Here is a 16,475-nt window from a genome sequence, read left to right on the forward strand (position 1 = left end):
AAAGAGTTATCTTAACAACTAAATTGATCCAAATTCATTTTGTATCATTTAAACGGATATCTGTGTAGACGATAGCAAATAAAAGGTAAATTAAAACAAATTTTTACAGGTGTTCATGTCAAATAATGTATTCAATTGTGTACAAATTTAAGCTCAAAGATTTGAAGTTGATAGTGACTGTACCTTGTTAAACCATCTTGATTTAAGTTTACTTTACAAATACAAATTTACTGTATATGGCATTTCAGACTGGAAACAATTTAATAAACAAATAGTTCATGAGTCGGTGCTATTTTTTCCATACTGTTGATAACCCTTTTGTATTGGAAGTTTTATCGTTTTCATCATATTCAATAAATTTATATGTCTAGAAGATAATGATTAGAATTCGAGCAGCACTGGTGGCATTACTGGTCATAGTGTCTGTAGATAGCCATGATTGTAAACGATACAACTTGAACCCATCGGACCAGTTGTTGATTGATATGATGCAGCATTATCTTCATTCTTCAAGAAAAGCAGAATGTAAAGTACCACACACACCTAATGGTAAACGCACTTTAATATATATATTTTAAATTCGATTTCAAATATAGTCAAAATAATAATATAACCTTAACGGACTATGGGTAGATCAAGTATATAATTGGCTGCATTTTGACGATTTTGCTTCAGATTAGGTATGTTATTTATTCAAAGGTCATTATAAGAATAGTTATCGATGATGGATGCAATATATTTTATTCTCTTACTAGTTGGTATGTCTCTTCAGTTGCATCTTTGACCAATTATAAACTTGATGCCATAAAGGACCTTAAATGCTCACCTTGAACTAATTTCTTCATTTCGATGATATAAATATTTTGGGTATAAAATTACTCGATAAAAATGTCACATTTCGCCTTTCAGGAATAATAAATCTACCACGAAATTGAACATACTTAAAATTTGACGTGCGTCAATGCATTTGTTACACGTAAAGCATGTGCATCAAATTTTCACAATGTTCATGAGCGTGTCGAGAAACATTTAAAACGTCGACAATCATGGGTTCTATGCGTTGTAGTTTGACAGAAAAATCAACAGTTCTAGTTTGTATTGGGAAAAAAGCTTTACCGTAGTTAAAGCTATATCTTAAAAAAGAAAATTTTTACCTCGACTTTCATTTTAGATATTGGTACAACATATACAAGATGGGGACGCAAAACATGCCCAAGTTCGACTGAACTAGTTTATTCAGGTGAAAAACAAAATCATAGTTTATGTCTGCGCATAAATTTCCTACAATTACTTCTATGGTTCGCTAAGCTACATGTTTGACATGTATATATGTATTTTCCTAACAATTCAATTAATTCAAAAAGTATGATATTATTGCAAAACAAAGGTTGAACACTTGCTGGTAGATCCACAAGAATAAATTTCTTTTATTGTATAATTTGTATGCTATTTGAACCTGAAATTTTACGCGATCGGTATCTACATGGAGTAAGTAGTTTGGTCGTGCAAATCATGCCTTTTAGCGAAAACATACCTATATAACATGTTTTTTTGGTATCACCTAGAAATTTTACACGTGATGTCTAAAAGTTTTTTTTGAAACATTTAATAAAGGTGTAATTTTTATACCTTTTCAAAGATACAGTATGCATGTGTATTTCAGAAACTGATTTGTTATTTTTAGTAAACAAATAATAATCCACCTTTCTTTTGGAAAAATAAATGTATAATAGGTGAATTTGTTTTAAATTAACAAGGACAAGTAGGAGGAATGTAATACAATGCCCAGGGCGGAGGGGTTAACAAATTATGCCTACCACATAATCCAGAAAACGGACAATCTTATTCATATGACAACAACCTTCTCTATGGTTCAGAGTATGAAATTTATAGCCAAACGAAACCATCTGCATTATCATCAAGCCTCAAGGATAAAGATGTGCCATGCGTAGTTTGCCGACGACGACGAGTGTCGTCTATAATTATGATACCAGGTAAAGTTATTTTCAAGACACAGAGCAAGTGTTCTTTACTTTCTTTTTTTGGTATTTCATTTGTATATTCTAAAACAATTTACGATTGAATATATCCATTGAATAGCGTTCTGTCACAATATTTCTAGATTATACTGTAAGATACTAGTATGTTGACGTTAGTAAGATGATGTATCATATGATTTTGTCCGATTTTGAATCTAGTTTATTTTTTCTCATTTCTAACGTTTCTATAGGACGAAAAACATGTTATAAGGGATGGAATATCGAATACAATGGATTTTTGATGACAGAACACAAAGCCCACTACAGAAGCGATTACTCATGCATTGACATGAATGCCGAACCCCTGGACAACATAAATTCCGGCGAGAATGGTGCTTTGTTCTATCCGGTTAAGGTCAAATGTGGAAGTTTGAGATGCCCACTATAGAAAGACGGAACTGAAGTTTACTGTGTCGTTTGTTCAAAATAAATTTAATTGTGTACTAAGCTTTGTTTGTTTTGTACAGATTAGAAATATATATCGAATAGTCAATATGTTAACACATTAGGAGAAAATAGTATTCTATTCTGTATAATTGAACAACTGTACACAGACAAAACTGAACTATTCGTTTCACGCTATTTTGGCAATGCATCGGAACCAAATATGAAGAAAAATACATTCCTTTTACGCATTTTTGAATCAACCATATGCAAACGGTACACATATAATACAAATGTTTTGAGAGAGAATGTAATCATATGTTTTGTCCCCATATGCTTAAAACCATTTAAATAATGAGGCCACATTTCAAAGAGTAATCAAGGGAACCAAGGTTATAGCGGGAATCAATAGAATGGAATCCTGGGACAACGACCAGAGACGGAAAACGTACATACACAACAAATAACTTAAAGTAACAAAAATCATACATACAAAGTAACAAAACAAATGAGCAACTCAGACACCATTAAAAAGTGGGAGCATTGACCAGGTGAACCGGTAGGGTAGGCGTCCTCTTCATTTCTAGAAACAATGTTTATTTCCCCCTCTCTCGACCCTACATTTTACAGGCGGGTAGGTAAGTAGGCCAAACACAATAATAATTGTATACTCTAAGATAACTTCGTACACTTGAAACACAATATTGAATGACGACTTGCCTTAATACAAAATATAGTGTTTGAAGTATCAATAGCATTAGGTATAACGTGTATGCGTGTAAGATCAAGACGATTGATATTATTTATTCGCTAAAAATAAATGATGGATTTGTTTTAATGTTATGTGATGACTAAATTCTGACATGTAGAACAATGAATTGACTAGAAAAATGATAAAAGAATTTTCAGCAATGTCAATTGCTGGCATTCTATTAGGGATTCATTTTGTCAAACCTTGAATTAACATGAAATTACAATTTGTCAATTTTCCACCATTCAAAACTTTGGAAACACAGATAATCTTTCTGTAAACATACTAATATTAGTTTGCCATTGAGTATAATTTAACTTTTGGTATTATTAGAATTTAACGATTTTGTAGGTTGAAATACAAAATTATTTAAAATTAGTACTCGTTTGAGTCGAAGAGAGAGCCAGGGTTCTTCTACGTTTTTACCCTTTTCAATCGAGTAAATTAACATAAAAATTTGGCATTAAAAATACTTGAGCCAGGTTACTAGCATTTAAAAGTTAAAAAACAAAGAGGAGATGAGAGAAGGGTCATCATAAAGAAACCAAACACCTCTGTGAGGAAATAAAGTTCTTTTTCATTGTATTCATGGGTATTCTACATGTGAAATTCACTGCCACTTTGTCCTTGAACTTAGATTTGTCACATTTTGTCATGCTTGTGAAGGCATGCTGTGTTGAAAAGGTAGGTCTAATGTCTGGCTTGGTCAACCAAACATGATGGATATATTTGTCACTATTGATAGTAAATGAAACAAATTTCAATGCTTTGTCGAATTTTGTCATGATTTTGATGGATTCTTTCAAATCAGGCATATAGCCTGTTGTTCCCGTCAATTTATCTCCACGCACCCTGTCACCTTGTTCGTTTTGTAAAACGTAAAGTCTCAATCTTGGTGAAATCCTGGCTGTCCAAAACATCATGAAGCACTTCATTTCAGGTTTCCTCATACTGATACATATAGTTTTACTGTCAACGCATTTTGCAATAACAGATGAGCAAAAGATGAATTTTCCTCCACTTTTCATATAGACAATCAATGTAGTTTCTTGATTTTAGTATGAATTCTAATGAAAAGAAGCATTTCAGCAATTTCCAGTCACATTTCGATTTTTGTGGAAAATATATATATACGGGATAAAAACGTTTTGGTCTGTAGTATTTTCTCTAGGTTGGTCGGCCTGAAATATTTATTAACTTCATTCGAATATCATATTAAGTCGTCTTAATGAAAAGTACAGAACAGATTTAATATTTAAAATTTAACTTATTCATGTGAACTTGAATAGAAAGTTATGTTAACAAGTCTTTGTAAGTAATTTGTGTAAGTATTTTCAAAAGAGTTAAAGTGAAATACACATTAACTATGAAATCAGAGGAGCCACTAAATTTACAAAGTATGTAAATAGTAGAAAATGTACTCTTCATGTGCATGACTAAATTAAAATAATGTATTTTTTTTGAATAATCATGAAATAAACAGTAAATCTATATTTCCATAATATACATGAAGCAACCTCAATGGTAATGGTTGTATAAGATGCAATTCAACCAAATACCTTTTCAATTTTCAGCAGTTGACATATTTTTTCTACTTAAGCATAGTCAATAACTTTCAAATTCTGACACAGGGTATTACAATCTAGGTCTTTAAATGATTTTCATAGGAGATATCATGCAGGGGAAGGTGTATTTGAGACTGCAGATGTCATGTACCACACTTAATGAATTCCCTTATTTCGCATCAAAAACAGAATGACCAGATATCTGTTGGCCCCTGTTTGTCAAGGAAATAATGGAAAAGTTAAGAACACCATAAAGACATATAAAATTGTTTTACCTGTTTGCAAAACTATTGGCAAAACAAAAAAAAAAGGAATGCCAACAGATGACATTACTTTTACCACTTCTCTAGTCAATTAATTGTTCTACATGTCAGAATTTAGTCATCACATAGCATTTAAAAAATCAGCCATTTATTTTTAGTGAAGAAATGAATGTAAATTGTCAATGCCCGACATGCATAAGGTAATACCTAATGCACCATGAAAACTGATGTATCCAACGGGTCATAGATTTCCTTTCCTCGTTTGTCTACCCCGGACTTGACTTTTTATGAGCAACTCGGCGGGTGTTTCTAGAAAAGCAGAAGACGCTTACCCTACCGGTGCACCTGGTCCATGCTCCCAGTTTTTAGTGGAGTCCGAGTTGCTCATTTGCTTTTGTTACTTTGTATATATGATTTTAGTTACTTTATGTTCTTTGTTGTGTATGTCTGTGTTCCATATCTGCTCTTTGTCCTTGGATTACATTCTTTTGATTACCGCTTTAACCTTGGTTCCCTTGATTACTCTTTTTAATACTTCATGTGTATCAAGTTATCTTAGAATATTAAATTCATAACGTGTTGTCAGTATGATTTTTATAAACATTATTTGAATACCACAGTTTCGACAAACTTTAATATAGCATTAGGCCTTATTTGAAGCCTCAGCAAAAAGACTATTATATTTTATTTGTGTGATGGTTAACACATGGTTACAACACGTTTGTTTTACATGCGTTTTACATGTGTAGCGTGGATTTTGACATATGGTTCCATGTGTGGCCAAAACAGACGCACAACACATGGTTCCCATGCTTATTACATATGAAGTTAAATACATAATATTTTCCCTGTGTTCCTTCCTACCGTTATCGCCAATTACTTACATCGCATTTTAGAATTAAGTCATTAAATTTAAAATTGTCAATGATAACTGTATATATACATTCAAAGATGCATTTCAACCAATAACCTAGTCAACTGTCAGCAATGCAATTGACATATTTTTTTCTACTTTAGCATAGTCATTGATTTTTAAACTTTGACAGTATTGCAATTTAGGTCTTTCAATGAATGCCTTCTTTTTTTCGAACAGGAGATATCCCCATGCGTGGATAGATATTAGCGAAACTCTAGATGTCTTGTTCCATACATATTCATTTACCTCTAATCAAACACATGACGACAAGATAACTGTTGCCACTTTTGCCAAGCAAATAATGGGAAAGGTAAGAACTCCATAAAGACATATAAAGTTGTTGACCTTTGAAGTCGAATTTTCGGAAACTACACTACATGAAACTTAGTCTATGCGCCATCTTAAAAATAATTTGGAAATCACTGAAATAATACTTTACACCGACGAATGCCTTTGAAATCTGTGAAAAATATATTTGGTTTTTCCTACATCAAAATTGATCACAAAAAGACGTTTTAGAAGTCATGGCTTTCTAAGTGCTTAAAATACATTAACGATGTCGTAAATTATACATAAGAATTCCTGTCTCACACAGATTTAATATGATGGCCATGTTTCATAGATTTATGTAGTGTCATTTAGTTTAGCTTTTCTCATATAATGGACGGATGTCTTATTATAAGATGCATTTTCAACGAATAGTTAATCTTTAAAAATAGTTTTCAAGAGAAAACAAAGAAAAATTTGCCAATCAGTGAACTCAAAAGATAAACGAAACTTGCTTGCAGATACAAATGTTTCTGCTACAGTAGAACTGAAGTTTGTAGAAGAAAGTAAACAAATAAACAAGAATATTTGGGAAAACATATATACCTTACCGCATACAGTACAGTGTATATTACACGGGTGGCCAGGTGCTTAATCATGTGACAGTTAGCTAGGTCACATGCTACACGGACAGGTAAAGTACGACTTAGTCATTTTTGCAGGGATTTTAAGCGTGATTTTTGAAGGTTTTTTTTGTTAAATGCACAAGGAGATCCTGTGTTAACCAAAAAAAAAATCCTTTTTCCTGTAGAAAGATTTTATAAATATACACTTTAAGTTTTAATCTTTTTTTAGGTTAACGCTGGATCTCACTATGAAATAAGTGGCAGAAGAGTGCAAAAATGCTATTTTATTGACAGATTAGCCTTCCACGCAGTTTTTGTGCATTCGTTTTTGCACTGTTATTCTTTAAATGACAAACTGAATGCATAAAATTGAAAATGTACAATATGTATTACATTATTATTTAGTTTTCTTCCGAATTGCTGAACAAGACCTTATGGGCCCTCATCCTTTTGACTGGACCGTATTACAAATTATGACGATCAGTGGTCATTCGATAAATTTAGTCTCCATTTAAGAACAATGTAGTGTTTTTGGATGATATTTTGAACACATTTAAGAAAAAGAGCTAGCTTCATTTTCCTTTATAAATAGCAAATTACCGATAAAGGAAAACATGACGCTTCGTTTAAGTTATTAAATCCATCACGTCATAGCGGGCTTACCTGATATAAATAGTGATACTGTCACTATCAAAAACCAATATACCAGTTACTATTGACATCCGTAAAGAAGAGTTATTCTTGTAAGTCGTACATACTTTTGTTCAAGCACAGTATTACTACGAAACACTAGTAAGTTGAGTTGTGGCGAATTTTAATAGCCGGAAGGTTGTTTTAGTTTTCATTAAGCTCCCTGTTCATATTAGAAAATCTTGTCTCATCATCAACAAAACCATGTTTTCTTTTTTTTTTTTTTCTTTTATATAGTAGTTTGTATAGGTTTTTTCGACTTTCAGAAGCATGAAGTGGGACAACATCTATTGGTTCGTATCATAATTTTACATCTTGAAAGACCTTGTCATTACTTTTTTGTTAGAGCAAGCAATGCATTTATAGCATAGCAACTAATAATTAGACGGAAGGAAGTACTTGTATTTGTACATCTAGTCCTAACAGTCTCATAGTCTACTGAAATTGAAAATTTTGTATAATTGACATTTTTTGAAAATCATATATGGAAGCTCATTGCTGTTTATTTTAAGTGAAATTGACAATGTGTCTCAAATTACACTTCCAGACATAATGTATCAGGTGTTGATTTGTCAATTTGTGATAATGATAAATCGCTTTGTATTATATTGATTGGATATTAGTTGTTTTATTCAGATATGTCAAATTTTCTACAACATCCACCACACTTACATATGTACCATTTGCTATTTGTTTCAGTATTTATTTCCAAAACAACAAAATGAGTGGATTCTCATTCATATTATGACATGAATAGGGATAATGAGTATAGTCTCCTTTGTCTTGTGTTTTATAATAAAAACTTCGTTTTGTATGGTACCTTAATAAAATCTGACTTTTTGTTGTATATTTGGCATTTCTTTTTTTCTCGTCACATTATTGGTATTAAATGTTCAAGAGAGGTATGAGTTAGAGCCCCAAGTAAGACACTATTGCAGTTGAAATTTGTATACAATAGTGCATATTGTCACAAAGTTTCGAGAATAGTAACTCTTTGAACCGTAAGTAAATTACAGTTACTATTTGTCTTTAAAATACGGTCTAGAAGAATCGAAATAGCTAGTTTTATTGAAAGAAAACTTTATTCTTGAATATATTGCTTTTAGTATTAGTAAAATGATTACTGTAAATGAAGAACTATATTCTCTCAATGGTTGTTTACATTATCGAGAAATGGTATAGTGAAATGGTATAGTGAACCTCATGATTTGAAACAGGTACGTATCTAATAACGACATACTTTTCTCAATAAGAGTTGTCAATAACAGTTGTAATTGAGCAATATTTTAAGTATTTCTGACAGCTGCTGATAACAAATAGAAGTATAAAGAGCCAAAAAATGGACAGTTTTAGAACCCTTTCACATGTTAAACCTAGGAAGTTTACTTGGATGACCAGGTCTATTTTAATAGACACTTAAGACGGAAAATCAAAAATAACTGTACATGCGATATATGTATCACGTGATTTAAAAAATGATACACAAAAAAATAATAAATAAATAAAACAAAATAAAATAAAATAAAAAAATGATGATAATTATACGTGAACTAAAACTATTAAAATTAATAAAAGTATACACTATATGTATGAAATTGAGTACTTTAAGTGTCCCATTTTGGCAAGGGAAATATAAAGTGGCTCTTATTATTTTACAACTCGTTCTGATCACGCGTAGATTGTTTTATCAGATGAAACCACAATTTGAAAAAAAAAACAAAAAACAAAAACAAAAACAAAAACAAAAAACAAAAAAAAAACACAAAAAAAAACGCCTTTGTGTTCCCAGGGTAGCGTGTTTTCTTCATGTGCGGGATGTCGTGGATTTGCTTCTCCCCCAAGCATGCGGTATTTGATTTCTACTCCAAGCATGTGGTATTTGATGGGTTATAGGAGTGACAACTGATTGAATAAATTAGAATATAGTGTCCAAGTCGAAAGTTTGCCTACCCTCGGGATGTTGCTGCTTTGAGGAAACACATTAAAGATCCAGCTCATCGGGTCGGATTAGTAAAAGCAGGATCTCCATTGATAAATATTTTTCATCCTGACATGCAAGAAATATCTGCCATAAGCTGTGAAACATAATCAATCAATAACTTCCAAACTCGATAATCAAAGGGAAAAGTTCAATAAAAAGGAATATTGACAAAACTATTAACATAATACATGTCGAAATATAAAACATTGACATATATCAAATTATGTATCGAACTTTATTAGATCCGATTCTAATGCGTTCTGGCTTATGGTGAGCATGCGTTGTTGGACTTTGAAGCTCATCCGTATAATAACATAAATTATATGCTTAATACCTATCACGACCTCTCTTATATAATTAATGCAAAGTACATTATATATAGTTCTATGCAATATACCTAAATAATCATACTTGATTAGAATAAAAAAACTAAGCAAACAAACTAACAAACAAAAGCAAAACAAAAAACAAAAACAAAAACAACAAAAAACAACAACACAAAAACAAACAAACAAAAACAAAAACAAACAAACAAAAACAAAAACCAACAAACCAAAAAATCAAAACAAATAGTAAACAATAAGTCCACACGAAATTATGCTATGTATCATATACAAAACAGATACAAAAATAATTATAAATAAAAGTCCACGCTAAACCAGTCACATTGTATTCAGTAAATCTCCTTATCCGATTTATATAAATAATACATGTCAAGGCTTAAGTAAAAGTAGATACTCTTCATTCAAGTCTTGGTCAAACGAACATTTTCTAAATGACTGAACTATGTGCATTTTGGCTTATTTACAGCCTTGTAGCATCAGGTAAGAGTATACGATGATAAAGTTGCATCCTAAATTTATACGATTTGCTGGAAAAACATCTGAGAACTGAAGAGTTAGTTTTCTTTTAATGTGAAAATACATTTATTCGTGGTTAAACAAGAAACGTCAGTTCGTAGATTCTTGAATTAGTGGATTCGACACGTTCATCTTACAAATAAATGGAACATTCCCTTTTCGTTGGAAGCCAAGTTTCGCGGTTTGTCAAACCAATGAGCCCCGAAAATCTCCACCGCAAACAATCGAAAATAAAGTTCAGGACACTAAATATACTTAAAGTTTTAAAGATTCCTTACATTTTTTTTCATTTACGTTGAAAGATTAAAATGTATAAATCAGTACTTTTATATATGCCACTGTGAACATTGTTCATTTTCCTCTCCAGTTTAAAACTATATACGCCAAGAATAGCAAGAGTAAAATAGACACACACAACAAAGAAAATGAACTTATTAAAATTAAACGTACAAAGAAACAATGAAAAAGAGCCATCTGAATCCCGCTGAAACTGAGAGCACGAACAAAGAAACTTGCTACTGCGTTTAGTTTTAAATTTGTTTGTCGACACTAAATACATCAATTATAAAATTTGTTTAATGTGAAAAACAAATGATTTGGTCTTATTCTAAATAAAAGCGGAATTTAAGCCATTTCATTTTAACATGTCTACTTCCAGTTTTTGGAAACGATTTAAATTGCTTCAATAAAAGAAAAGATGATGACAGAAAGACAATATGCAAAGCAATTAACATCACATGTCCACGTGGAACAGTCATATATAATCCAGAAGTTGTTGCATCCTCTGCAAATTGCTCCAACGGGAATTCTCTATCCGGTGACTCCATACCATGCGTTGGTATTCCCTTTGATTTAAAGAAGGATCTAGCTGATTGTTTTTGGAGACGAACCTGTCTGGTGCGATTCCCTTCAACTTTGATAATCAATATAACCCATCAAACATGTCTGAAGGCTGCCAAATCTCTGATAGTGAGGACTTTACGGTGCATAAAGAAAAGTAAAACTAATATTTCACCGCAATAGTTATGTTATGTTTGTGTTATACAGTGTTTGATGAATATATTAAATGTTTTCCTGTAAATAGACTTAAATTTTTGCAGTTAGTGTTCAATTATATTTTGTGTATAGTGCTACAATACCATTAAAATGTTTGAGATAATTAAAGATTTCAAATATATGCCACTCATATTTACAGTTAAATTTAGACCCTACCTGTTTAAAAAAACAATGAACGGACAGAAATAACTTAACCATATTATCATTCACATTTACTCATGTAACTATAAAGCGTCTTAATGGGTATAACACCTGCATTTGTTGTAAACGAAATGTATAAGTCTTCTTTTTTTCATTTTGTTTCATTGTCATTACAGGTACATCTAATTATTTCGGTGAAATATGCAACAATGGTAAATCAGGAAAACCAGGGGAGATAGGAAGGCAAGCTAGTAGCGGAGTCATTTTGAGTCACACTCTTATACCATGGAACTACAAAAAAGCTTCAGAACCGTGTATTATAAATATTAACAATCGACTAGATGGTAAAACGTTCACACATATTGAAGTAGATTTCTTTGATATCGACATTGAAAATGATATCCTCGAGATTCAAAAAGAGAAAATCACGGACAAGAGTTTTAAACAAACGTACAATCCAAACACTGCTGTGAGCATAAAGTTTTCTAAGAGTCATTTTAGTAAGAGTGGGAGTGGATTCGTCATATGTTTTAAGAGTAAGTTTTAATTACTTAAAAAGAAATTTTCTTATTTTTTATTATTAAAACATATAAACAAGCAGTAATCTCCTACATAATGGTATTGAGTCTATATCAAGACAAGCTTTAGCGGATTTATACGTATTTACAAGTAAATGACAATTAAGGCGGTAATCGAAATATGTCTCAAAGTCGTCACTTAAAATAATAACGATCTTCAGTATTCTTAAATCTTTTTGTTCAACAATGCACTCAAGTTATACCACATAACATGTACATCTTGCAGATTTTGTTATTTTTGTAAATTTTGGATATATTGCACTTTAGTTGTTTTGGTTCCTTTCGACCCTTTTTGTTTAAGTACTGGTTAGACGCTTGCATGCGTAACATACTTGGTTATGACAATGGTTTTAATTTTGTAATTGTTAAATTTGATTTTATTAGATTAGAGGAGGCATGATGTGTATGAAGAAAAAAGAAAATCAGAAAAAAAATCCATAATTAATCAGGGCGTGTCCAGAGAACGTCCCACAGTCATAAGTTCAATCTCTTACGCAAACATAGAAAGAGTAATCAAGGGATCCAAGGTGCTAGCGGAAATCAAAAGAATGTAATCCAGGGAAAATGACCAGACACGGAATACAGAAAAACACAACAAAGAACATAAATTAACACGTAGAAAGAAACAACAGCAAATGAAAAACTCGAAATCCACTAAAACCTGGGATCATGGACCTGGTGAACCGGTAGGGTGAGCGCCTTCTGCTTTTCTAGAAACACCTGCCGAGTTGCTCATAAAAGTCTAGTTCAGGGTAGACGAAAGAGAAAAGGAAAACTGTGATACGTTAAACAAATCAGTATTCATGGTGCAGATGGATACATCGTAACAAGCCACGAGTTCATGATAACGACCATGAGACTTCTTCCCAGAAGCCTAATTGTAAGAAGTCTAAATAGTTGTAGCAATATCTAGCATAACGTGTAAGTTGTGATATGAAAACTCCACACGCAGGTGCCGAAGGGATATTGCCATAGATGAAAGGAAACTTCTGCAATACGAAATGTAAAGTCATCGCCTTTGTCGTATAGTTTGTTCAATAGTTTTTCATTACCATCGATCTCTAAGTGTAGGTCAAGATACATGTCGATACATTTTAGACAGTTTTATCAAAACGTCATCAAATGATTTTTTCATCCAAATGTTTTGCTAACAAATCAAAGATGTTTTGTTTGAATTATTACAATTATAAAGGTCACGGTGTCATTAATTATGATTACCATTTTTTTACAATTTTTAACAAATATCAGTGTTATGTTGAATATTAGATTGTTGTTTTGAAGTGTGTACAAGTATGTATTTTTTATTTTTTTACAACAAGCCGTGTATGCTAACATTTCGTGGAAGTGTTATTATTTTTTGTTTTGTTTTTGAAATTATTTTAGAAAAAGACCAGACTTTGGAATCCAATTATCAATTTAAAGTATGTGACCAAAGCTTAAATTTGTATGGAAGCATGTAGGAGAATTTCTATCATATTGATGAATCTCCATTATATAAGGATTTGAAAAATGTATACTTTTATAGGGCATACTGTTTGAAGTTCTTGTCGGTGTGTTAAATATAGTTCTATATATTAAAGTTGAAATGAACTTATCGGTCATGGTTTATCTACTGAATGCAACCGTGGGTACTTCTATTTAGAATGTCAAAAATTACGATGTGTGAGGACGGCTTGTAAAAATGCGCGTGGCATTGCACTTATTTTCTTTACAATGTTGTTTTTCGCTTGATGGTTATAAACGTAAATGTCATGTTCAACTGCAAGCTCCGAACAGCGTCCGACGTTCGAAATTCACTCTTGATAGACGCTGCAGCTACCCCTTTCAGAACATGCACGAATCTTGCAAAATCGGCAAAAGTGAATGATTTTTTGCGACCTTATCCCATTGTCAAATGACGTTGATTTGAATAATATCCGAGAATATCGAAAGACTTGCCTACAGCAATTAATAAGAGAGTAAACGAGCGGCGTCTGCTTAGAGCTTAATCCAAATGACTTTTATTTTTAAGAGACAGTTGGAGACAAGGCTGGTCAAGTATCAGCTTGCAAGGGATTGGTGACAGAAGGAGAAGGAACTGCTACTTTGGCAACATCGTCAGGTAATTATCTCACCAGATTTAGGTTTTGTTTTGTAAAATTAAAAAAAAGAAAAGAAACAACTGTCATGTCACGAGAAATAACAAATAATTGACAAAATTAGATACAAAATATTTTGTGCAGGCGGTGTTTTCATAAATGTCACAGCGATACGAGTTCGAGTCCCGTGGAGGAAACGATAACAAATTTGTTTCTCAAATTTGACAGTTCTGACATCGTTGGGACTTTTCAGAATCTTTTAAATGTTTACATTATCTTCCCTGTATCTATTTGATCCGATGGAGCAGTGTAGCGAATTCACATTCTTAGGCGTTATATATATGACGATGTCATTTTGTATATTTCTTCCCTACTACCATAAAAATATATGCCCTTCAAACCCTATAAAGTAAATATTTCAAATGTAAAGAATATTTGTAATTTGTATTTTTTTTACAGATGTGTTGTGCGAATACACCTTTTTCCCTCAGCAGATTACCTCCACAGCTGACCCATTCACGTCAAAAAGAAATCGTAAAAAAAGAAAATGTAAAAAATGTGACAAGTGTACAGATAAACGCGGGAAATGCAACAAAAGATGCAGAAAATGTTGCAAGAAGAAATGTAAAAGAAGAAGGAACAACCGGAACCAAATCAAAATAGACGGCTAAAAAAATGGCAATAAAATAAAAGCAAGAAATGAATAGAAAAAAAACTTATAAAATTTTGGTGTTCTACAGTATGATTATTATGTATTATCTAGTATATGTGTTTATCCTTTTTTGTTGGTCGTTGCGCTTCACGTTTTTTTTTGTTTTTCTATACCCACCCTATTATTGACCAAACTTTACGACAAACGTGAGGTCTTTTATTCTTATTTGTCAAATTTCCTTTCGACTGTGGCAATATCCCGTCAGCACCTACGTATGGAGTGTTCGTATCACAACTCATACGTTATGTCAGAGCTTGCTGAAACTATGCAGACTTTTTGTATCGCGCTAGACTTCTAACAAGTAGGCTTCTGGAACAAGGTTATGGTGCCACAATATTATATCACTATAGCAGTATGACACTATAAACTCGTGGAATGTCACATTTTATCTATCTGCGCGATGAAAACTGATTTGTTCAACATGTCATAGTTTTCCTTTCCTCTTTCTTCTACCATGGACTTGACTTTTTATGAGCAACTCGGTGGGCGTTTCTAGAAAAGCAGAGGACGATTACCCTACCGGTGCACCCATGCTCAATGTTTTTAATGGAGTCCGAGTTGTTCACTTGCTTTTGTTACTTTGTATGTATTATTTTAATTACTTCATGTTTTTGTTGTGTCTGGATTACATTCTTTTGATTACCAATAGAACCTTAGTTCTCTTGAGTACTCTTGATGTCAATGTAGCATTACCTTAATATTTTTGTCATTTTTTTTTGTTTATTTCCCTTTAAGTACAATGTAACGTCGAACAACAGAGAACATTACAGAATTAAAATCTTAAATGCAATTTTCTTACCAATAAATCCACTTAGTTAAATAAAAAACGTCAAAAAGAAAAGAAAATGTAATATTTTGATATGCCTTAACACATTGCCATTGGACATCTATCTGTTCTGTCGAAATATCATTTGCTTACTCAAATATCGATGGAAATGTAATGAGATACAATTACTCAAACTGCTGCCGTCAATTATCCCTACTAATCTCACAAATCATCTTATATAGAATGTTTTATTTCATCCGTGATTGGCTGCGCACAGTTTGTACAATTATCTTGTGTGTTACAAAATTTACAAAATGTCGATTTCAGGCTCTCCCTTAAAACCTAAGACATACCGATGTAAACCTAAATGTTTGCTGGAGAAGATACCACAAGTTAAATGTTACCAGTCAAATACCACCGAGTTTAACACATGTTTAGTTCCAGGAAAAAAAGTATAATGTGTAAATCCCCTAGAAGGGATGCAGGCATGACAAATACAAGCTTTACTCATTGTTCCCTTGTCATGACGGACTTTCCAAGTCATTATTTTCCGTCTGTTTTACGGCAATAAGACATACCACCATACAGATCGTCCTTTCAAAGTATCAATGATAATTTTTGCAAGGCAGCCTTTAAATCTAAGATGACAGAATACTATGGTCATATTGTCGAGCGTTTATTTCCTTGAGAGTTCCATACCGAGCATAAAATACAAAATCATGCAAGGGAAAAAATGATAGCCATGCGAATAAAATGAACATGGCAGTAACGATTGTCCGAATACCACATATACAAAAGGTAA

The 16,475-nt window shown here is 32.3% G+C and overlaps 1 protein-coding gene and 1 pseudogene across 2 annotated transcripts; both read left to right on the top strand.

Annotated features, from left to right (window-relative positions):
* LOC148607265 (uncharacterized) lies at positions 1-2,486 on the top strand (annotated as a pseudogene). Its single transcript, XR_015915410.1, has 5 exons — positions 1-85; positions 372-549; positions 1,172-1,240; positions 1,758-1,994; positions 2,231-2,486. The product of XR_015915410.1 is annotated as an uncharacterized LOC148607265 (transcript).
* Positions 2,487-10,182: 7,696 nt separating this feature from the next.
* Positions 10,183-15,573, top strand: LOC148607266 (uncharacterized). The gene is made up of 5 exons (XM_088546004.1): positions 10,183-10,306; positions 11,001-11,339; positions 11,716-12,075; positions 14,129-14,218; positions 14,655-15,573. The coding sequence occupies exons 1-5, from the start codon at positions 10,258-10,260 to the stop codon at positions 14,864-14,866; spliced, it is 1,050 nt and encodes a 349-aa protein (XP_088402130.1). The 5' UTR covers positions 10,183-10,257; the 3' UTR covers positions 14,867-15,573.
* The last annotated feature ends 902 nt before the right edge of the window (positions 15,574-16,475 follow it).

This window comes from Perna viridis, chromosome 9 (genome assembly GCF_037379345.1).
Source record: "Perna viridis isolate PV_CMFRI_1.1 ecotype Kerala chromosome 9, ASM3737934v1, whole genome shotgun sequence".
NCBI lineage: Eukaryota > Metazoa > Mollusca > Bivalvia > Mytilida > Mytilidae > Perna > Perna viridis.

Excerpts from the sequence above, each read along its gene's own strand:
- LOC148607266 (XM_088546004.1), top strand. The coding sequence starts at position 10,258 with ATGACTGAACTATGTGCATTTTGGCTTATTTACAGCCTTGTAGCATCA. Across the intron at positions 11,340-11,715 it reads TTTACGGTGCATAAAGAAAA|GTACATCTAATTATTTCGGT; the intron begins GTAAAACTAATA and ends TTGTCATTACAG. Across the intron at positions 12,076-14,128 it reads ATTCGTCATATGTTTTAAGA|AGACAGTTGGAGACAAGGCT; the intron begins GTAAGTTTTAAT and ends TTTATTTTTAAG.